This window comes from Hordeum vulgare, chromosome 6H, assembly GCF_904849725.1.
Source record: "Hordeum vulgare subsp. vulgare chromosome 6H, MorexV3_pseudomolecules_assembly, whole genome shotgun sequence".
Lineage (NCBI taxonomy): Eukaryota > Viridiplantae > Streptophyta > Magnoliopsida > Poales > Poaceae > Hordeum > Hordeum vulgare.
In genome coordinates, this window is record NC_058523.1 from 512,374,423 (window position 1) to 512,383,288 (window position 8,866).

Genomic DNA, 8,866 nt, shown 5'->3' on the forward strand with positions numbered 1-8,866 from the left:
GAGCCGCTTCATTCCGGGCCACTGAGAGGTCACTTCTGCTCTGATCGACATTAATGTGGAGCGACCGTTCTAGAGCGGCATGAATGCAGACAACTGGCTTCGGACGAGATAGGGGTTTTGGGTATGGCAAAGCAATCAGAAGCGTGTGTGACAGTGGTCTTGACGTTGGCAAAACCTTCCTCGGTTATGTTTGTTTCCGGTTTGCGGTAAAAAGCACGTTAGCGATACATACCCACGTCGGATGGTAAAATATGTCAGGTTCGCGTGATTCGGATGTTTGTGGACGTTGGTGGGTGGGCCTCTTAACGTTATTTTATCTTTTCTTTTTTTCTGTTAATGTTGTTAGATCCAATAGACTTGTTAAACCTTTTAATTCAAACCAACACCTGTAATTTCTTATGGAACAGAAGGTATTCCCTCGTATGTATACGGCGCAAGCAGGGAGATACTACACAAAAGGGAGAAGAAATAAGTAGCCTCCTCATGGTCGATCGCAGCGGCGCTATAAAGAGCAGGCGAGAGTAGATGGAGCTTCCGAACCTGGCATAGCATGCCTCCTAGACCAACAACCCCGCAGCGGCGCAGGGTCCCTCGCGCGCCCCCCATCGCATCGGCACGGTACGCATCCTAGTAACCAACTCCACCAATGCTTAAAAAAAAGCCCTTTGTGCTCACTCGCGCGCACAATAACGCAGGGCGTTGGTCACAGCGCGCGCCGTGCGATCCATACGAATTGAAGGGACCGCCTTTTCCTAGCTCCCACCCCGCAGCGCGCCAGCAGGCAAACTCTTCTATATAAGCCCGGCACGGCGATCGATCAACATCCACCACAGCGAAAGCAACAGCCAGCGATCGAGACAACCACACGAGGCTCACTTAGGCTAGCTACCACCAGGCGCGCCTGATCACAGCTAGCCAGCCACTCGATCGATCGGCATGGCTAACAAGTTGGCGTCCCTGCTGATCCTCGCGGTGCTGGTGGCCGCGGCGTGCTCGGGCTCGGCGGCGCGCGACGTCCCGCGCGCCTCCAAGGAGGGTGCGGTGAAGCGGCCGGAGACGTTCCAGGAGGGGACGGTGCTGATCCCGGGGATCGGGCGGTACGAGCTGGGCAGCCACCACATGCCGGACATCGGCGGGCTGGACCACAGCATCCCGGCCGCCGCCAGCGGCCAGTTCATCCCCGGCGCCGACGACACCTGGGTCCCCAACCCCGGCTTCGAGGTGCCCAACCCATTCCGCCCCGCCTCCACGGAGTCTCCCTGATGGATCGAGCCGGCCGGCCAGCAGCACCGGCACCGCGAGCGCGCTGACGCCGTCGACGTTTTGTGTGTGATTCAAGAGTGTACGTGTACATGCTATGGACTCGCTGTGTTTCTTGTTGCCAATAAAGTGTTTCAGTCAACAACGGAGCAGGATGTACACACAAGGGGCGTGAACATTGAGCAAAACTCTAAAACACAATACGTTGTACGAATATATAGGGTTTTTTTCAGGAAACTATATATAAGATTTTTTTTTAGGCGGGAATACATATAAGAATTGACCGTGGGTGTATCAATATGTGTATTATCACTAGTAGCAAAGTGTTGATAACATAGATATATCACATACTCCTAGATAGCATTGAAGAAAAATGTACAATTACATGACGACGGACGGACAATTATCAATCAAACTCCATAGTCCTTTCGTGGTATTTAATCCACAAAAAAGTTCGAACTGCAAAAACATCTTATAATAGGTTACATGGGTAGTGATAGCACTGAAGAAAAATGAACAATTAAATCACGAGGAACGACCAATTACCAATAGGACTGTATAGTCCTTTCGTCGTATTTAATCCATCAATAATTGTACTTTTTAGGTTGCTATATGTTGACAAAACGTCGGCCTATGTTTGCCTTGTCAAAGTAGGAGTTTTATACCAAAAGTCCCCTTCAACGGTCCTGTTTGGAACCACTTAGATTATATAATTTAGTTTTTATAATTTATATTGTCTTTAAATAGGACAAATTATGTTGTAGAATATAAAAACTAGATGGACAGATTATTAAAAACTCACAATCTACTCTACCGCAGATAAAATCAGATTATTGATCGCTAATGACCCATCATTCTTGTAAACTTGAAGGTAATTACTAATTTCTGTCACCGCCACCCTCCTTTTTTCTCCTGCGCGTGCACAGGACAGACAAATTATTATGCAATGTTAAAACCTGAATTAGAGTTTATATAATTTGGTCTCCAAACATGCTCATCCAGATTATTTTTATAAATCTGATTATATAATATATCTTCATAATTTAAATTATCATAATCTATTGTGGTCCAAACAAGGCCTACATTTGATCTTAATGGATAGTAAATTATGAAAAATTAAAACAAAAAAATGTGATTATTTCGGGTGTAAACATTGACAAATGGTCTGAGTGCTTGTAAATTTTCGTCTCGAAATAAAATTCGTGCACATGTTCCATGACTATAGATTGGGTCATGTGAGTGCATGCATGCACAACTCAAGAAAGTGATAATTTCAACAGGTATCTTTCGTCTTTTCAATTTTTCAATTATTTTATTTCTTAAAAAATCGTTTGAAAAACCGTTTTCACCATTAAATTCACCGCAATGAGATCTTCGAATCTAGATCTCATATCAATATGTCTGAACAACTTTTTTTGTTGGTTAAAACTTGCCATGTCTATCACACATAAATTGTCATCATGATTATACTAGAGTTACCATGATATATTTTAACTATTTTTTTCTATGTTTAAAGTAAATTTTGGCATATTACAAGAAAATAATTAAGAAACTAAACTTGTCATGATGAATTACTAAAATGTTCCATGATCCATGAAATAATTTTGACATGGTTCATAAGTAAAAAAGAAATATGTCGTCAATTACTTTAAAAATGCATGATCAATTGCTCAAATTTGCCATGGACCATAAACTAAAATTGTCATGGTGAGTTACTTAAATTTTCCATGATACATGCAGTAAAATTTTCCATGGTTCATACAAAAAGTATTTTCCATGTTCAAAATACTAGAATTGCCATTGGTCAAAATATTAAAATTGCCATGATCTATAAACACAATTTGCCATGATGAATTACTAAAAGTTACCATGATCCATGAATTAATTTGTCATGTTTAATTACTAAAATTTGCGATGGTCAATTAATAGAAATTATCGTGAAAAGTACTTGAAATACAATGGTAGCTTTAAATCTAGAAGAAAAACTAGATGGAACATGTCATGTCAACTTTATTTTAAACACTATGGAACTTCACTATAAGCATCATGGCAATTTTTGGCCCAAAAAAAGTCATCAAAACATATCAATATGGGATCTAGTTTTGAAGATCGCCGAGACAGATTAATGGTGTAAAAAAAAATTTAATTGGATTTTTTATTTAAGAGATAAACTTTTTTAAGTCCAAAAAATCAAAAAGATTTCGCTCATGTCATATGTTTGATGTGGTAAAATGAATAGTTACGGAAGCGTGTAAACCATGTTGCCTCGTATGTGTCTATCTTGATGATGCATTTACTCTAAATTACCAATATGCAGTGTGTGTTAGAATTGATTCCTTCTTGTTGTACCCCCTCTTCCTCGTCCTCACTCGCTCGCCCGCCCTCAGCGGGCAACGGGTTGAATTCTAACTGCTCTCCCCTCCTCCAAGCCCCCTTACCAACTCTCTCCCTTGTTGCACCCACCGGTGTAAACCATCGGGCCTTGCCAGCATGGTGTTAGCGGTGGCGGGTAGATCTTTACCTGTGCGCGTGAAGGGTGGTGCGGGAGCTCTCAACAACGATAGTACGACTCATCCAACGACGGTTTGGCTCGACGGAGTGGGTCCCGCAGGACTTGTGTGGTCTATGGTGTGGTGGCGTGACTGTTGGCTGCATGGCGACTTGGTGGTTCTAGAGGCCGGGGGTGCCTGCTTGGCTCAGATCCGGGCCCCTTTGAGCCCCATCTGGGTCAGGGCGGGCCGACTGTTCTTCGCTCGGTGGTGATGCTCTCTAGAGATGGAGGTGATGCGACAACTGCCTCCCAATGGTGGCAAGGTTGTCAGCCAACTTGCCGCAGCATGGCGACAGGGGCTTCACGGGCCCGTCTAGACCCGGAGCAGTCAATAGGGGCATGTTGTGTCCCTGTTGCCACGCCCGGTCGGCTACCGCAATGGTGGTGGAGATAGCCCACCCCCTCATCCCGTCCCGCGTGGTTGCGATGTTGTTATCCCCGATTTTGTTGTCCCCTCTTGTTTCCTACAGGCCTCGTGTCAGTGACCATATATAGTGAAATGACAAGGATGGCGCCAATGCCGTGGTGGCACATGCTGGTGGACGACAAGTTTGGTGGAACACCATGGACCGTCCAGGGTGGTGGTGGTAGTTTATTGAGGTCGTGAGATATCCATGTCGGCTCGTCGGGCACCGACGTGGTGACACATGCAGGTGTTGCCATTCTTTCCTAAAGGGCCTAGGGTGTACCACTTCCCCATTGCCCTCCGCATACCGAGAGAAACCCTAGGACTAGCCCGGACAACACTAGCGTTGTCGTTGCCTTCTTTCTTGAATGTGTATCTAGATACACGGGCTTCGTAGTGCTAGGCGCATGGTGAGACTTCTCTCGAGGGTGCAATGGTTGTAGGTCATCTTCGTTTCGTCGATTTGGCGGTGTTTGACATTTGTTCTTCTTTTCTTTTTATCGTTTTTCTTTTGGGCTTGGTTGTGCTGCGGTCCCAACAAACTTGTTGTATCGTGTGGTTTCTATATTAATATAACAGGGTGAAAGCGTGTTTAGTCTATATTCCCAATATGCTATTCAGGAGAGGATTATAGGAGAAGACACGTAGTTGTTTACGTAAGTAATCTGAGGTCTTAAAGATCTTCATAGTGGCCCCTGCTGGTCTCTCGCTGGCTCCACGTTGTCAGTTCAGTAAGTTTCCTTTTATTGTTATCAACATAACAATAATGCTAGACCTACAAAAACTTACAAAAGTTTACTTAGAGGGTGTTTGTTTCCAGAGACTTATTGGTTCAGGGACTTAAAAAAGTCCCTATAAGTTCCATCTAAACCAAACACAAGGGACTTATTGGGACTTATAGTGGTCATTTGGGACTTATCAAATAAGACTCTCAGGGAGGAGCTTATTGGGACTCATCGCGGCCCGCACCTACCCCGCCTCACTCCGCCTGGCTCGTTCCCCGAGTCGCCCCGCTTCGCTCCAATCGCCACCGTCCCGCGTCGCTCCAACTGCCGCCGGCTCGCTCCTTTCCCCGCGTCGCCCCCGTCGGTCCTTCCCTGCGTCGCCCCCGTCAGTCCTTCCCCGCCTCGCCCAGCCTGGATCCTGCCCCGCCTAGTTCCTTCCCCGTGTCCCAGGTCACCGCGCCATGGCCGATGATGAGGAGGAGCAGATGCCCTTTTTCTCTCAGTTCCCCTCGCATCAACAGGCAACCCAAGGCTCATCCGCCTGCGGAAATCTCAGGAGGGGAATGGGTTTCTTGGATCTCAACAGCAAGGTCGACGGCTTCCCGAAGTTGGGCTCGTACCAGCAACTCCTCTTCGACCAGTGTTTTATTATTAGGAGTAACATGGACTTATAAGTCCCTGTAAACAAACACGTAGGGACTCGGGACTTATAAGTCCATGTAAACAAACAGGTAGGGACTCGGGACTTATAAGTTAGGACTTAAAAAAGTCCTATGACTTATAAAACAAACAGGGCATTAACCTTCCAAACTAACTCTTCTCTCCCCCCCCTGATTTTCAGTGAGGGTGGGACCCCTCATCCCTTAATAACCAATCACAATCTTACACATCAGTTTGTACGTAAAATCTTTAAGTAAGCCTTTGTAGGTGTAGCATTACTCTCAACATAAACCTCAGAATGAGCCATTGCATTGCAAGGACTTGACGGAAATCCTGAAAAAAGTTTTTCTTTTCTTTCCTGTCGTTGCCTTTCTCTCATTCTGATTATTTTCTTTTTAGCTTGTCCTTCCTTGGTGTCTCTATGCTCGTCCACTCATCGTTAGTTCTCATTTTTAGTTTAGTTTGCCTTAACATTTATTGGTTTTCAAATACTAAGCCGTTCCGTATTTCTTCGTACCAAATGTCCAGTCAATCATTATACGTGTCGGCTATGCTTCTTAGTACTCCCTCCGTCCCAAAATAAGTGTCTCGACTTTATACTAGCTCTAGTACAAAGTTGTACTAAGCTTGAGACAGTTATTTTGGGACGGAGGGAGTAGTTATTATTGCTTTAGTAAGTTACTTCATTTTAGTTTTGAATTACTCTCATTGTCCAGTCCAAGTTAGAATGCGATTTTGAGAGTATATTTTTCTATCCTAGTTTAGCTGCAAGGGTTAGTTCATTCATTGTCCATTCCTTCAGTTTTTGATTTAATACTTTGTTTTATTTTCTTAAAAAATCAAGTTTGGGACCACTTTTTAATGTACAATTTTATATCCTAGTTTAGCAATCACCATATTTTGTTTTAGCTTTAGATACGACCATTTTCTGCGAACCTTGTTTTCAATGAATGTTCAGTCTATTTTATTTCTCAGTCTTGTTTCACTTTGCTCTATGTAGTGCATGCTTGGGATGGCTCCGCTTCATCAAAATTAGTTTGACTTCATCAAATTCACTTTCAGTAATTTCATACACGAGTTATAGTTCCATTAAAAAAAAGTTATCATGTTTTGCGTGCAGCTATCGCCAACTTTAAAAATGTGAAACTTGGTAGAAATAATATATTTGATTGAATGCCGTGGGAAGAAACAAAGGGGTACTTAATAGTGGTAGCGGTGGGTAATTTCCCGCAACTCGAGCTTCTATCTGATTTTGGAGCACCCTTGAAGAGCTTCACAAAAAACAGAGAATTGTACTGTAGATTATATATTTTCTCGAAAGGCATATTATAAAACTATCCTATTTAGCTCGCGTTTTCTAGAGATGAGCTAAATTCTAGGGAGCGAAGGAGTCCCAAACAGCCAGCCAGCCGAAAATCACGCACAAGGATGATGGGGGTGGTGGTGTAACGTTACCAACACTGGTGGCTGTGGTGGTCTAACCGGAATAAGCTGAGGGAAGGGGAGTTACCGAAATCCGCAGAGGCAGTCGCTAGACGGACACGGGCTAATGTCATCCAATATGAGCAGATATATTGTGTACAGAAAGCTGAGCTATCTCCCCAACGATGGCAGCCGCCCCCTGATGAAATGATCAAGATCAATGTGGATGGCTCCTTCCTTCCGGGACATGACGGCTCGGGGTGGGGTGCTATCGCCCGGGACGCAGATGGAGCGCTGGTCGCGGCAAGGGCTGGCAGACAGGAACGTGTCGAGGATGCCTTTGGGGCGGAGGTATATGCCCTTGCTCAATCCATATCATATGCAGCCGAGCTCGGCCTAGTGCGAGTCCTATTCGAAACAGACTGCACACTGCTCCAGGAGGCCATGGACTTTGCCTGGGTGGATGCATCACCATATGCAGCGGTGATCGAGGATCTCAAATTTCAGCTCAAGATGTGGTTCTCTAAGGTTAAGATCACGGTGTGTCGGAGGGAGGCTAACACGGCAGCGGATTATCTAGCTAGCATAGGTCGGTCGTATGCTCCCAACCACTTCGAGGAGTGGGAAAACTATGTACCTGCCCCAGTGGTAGCTTGTGTCGAGGGCGACTTACCCTCACACCGTTTAAGTTAATGAGTATGGTGATTACCCTAAAAAAACACAATGGACTAGAATAATAATCGTAACCACCTCAAAAAAAGAATAGTTGTAACCGGGTCGTAACATCCCCTACAAAGATACCCGACCTGTTGTCAACAGTTGGATCGGTGGAGGGACTGACTAGACGATGACAATGGATCAACAAAGGAAATTCGACCAAGAGCCATCAATAAAACCAATCCAATTTTTTCAGGAAAGGACTGAAAACAAAGATCACATACACGCACACAAAAAATCGATCTAAAGTCAAATGAAAACCAGCCAATTGATTATTAGACACTCCCTATTAATAACAACAAGGTTTTACTTGAGACAAAGAATCCTATATACTCAAGAGAGTGATCCACACTAGTAATTTATTTTTCTCAACATGCAAACATACCATATTATCATATAATTAGGGAAAACCTATCCCTCAGCCGGCTGATCCGTGCTACGCATCCAGCGGTTGCGCTACCGTTCGATCGAGTTGGATCACATGGCTGCCTGGGGAAATCTTTTGGCCCCACGTCCTCTTTCTCTCTCGAACATCCAGAGACAGCAAGACACCGATGCCATCCTCGGGGCGCCGGTCCCAGGCGACGGATACGGCGGCGGTGAGGAATCTGGCGAGGCCGAAGAGGAGGCAGGCCGTGGAGACGTCCGGCGAGGAGAGGAGGCGGCGGAGCTAGGAGCGTCGAGAGGCTGCGGCCGGCGAGGAGGAGAACACCTTGGGCAAGTTGGGCATGGCTGCGGCCGCGCTGCCCTGCCGGGATTGTGGCGGGCAGGCGGGCGGGGGCCGGGGCGCGTGCTGCGGTCGGTTGGTGGGGCAGCGGCGGCGTCAGATCGGAGAAGGGAGAGACAAAAAAAATTCTGCAACTTGACCTTTTTGTTGCAAAAATTTCTGAAACATGACCTTTGTTGCAAAAAATTCTTCCGCAAAAATACCTATGTTGCAGAAAGACGAAGAAAAAAAATCTGCAACAAGCAAATTGTTTCTGAAACTCGACCGATGTTTCAGGAATTAACGGGTCCAAAGTTTATTTCTTGCAACAAAGCGAAAGTTTCTGCAACTCAACCATCGTTTCAGGAATTATGCGTAGCAGCATAGCAGCGTGCTTGTTTCCGTAAGTGGAGCGTTGT

General features: G+C 45.4%; 1 protein-coding gene across 1 annotated transcript; it reads left to right on the forward strand.

Annotated features, from left to right (window-relative positions):
• The first annotated feature begins 759 nt into the window (after positions 1-759).
• LOC123402912 (putative cell wall protein) lies at positions 760-1,554 on the forward strand. The gene has a single exon (XM_045096880.1). The coding sequence runs from the start codon at positions 937-939 to the stop codon at positions 1,261-1,263; it is 327 nt and encodes a 108-aa protein (XP_044952815.1). The 5' UTR covers positions 760-936; the 3' UTR covers positions 1,264-1,554.
• The last annotated feature ends 7,312 nt before the right edge of the window (positions 1,555-8,866 follow it).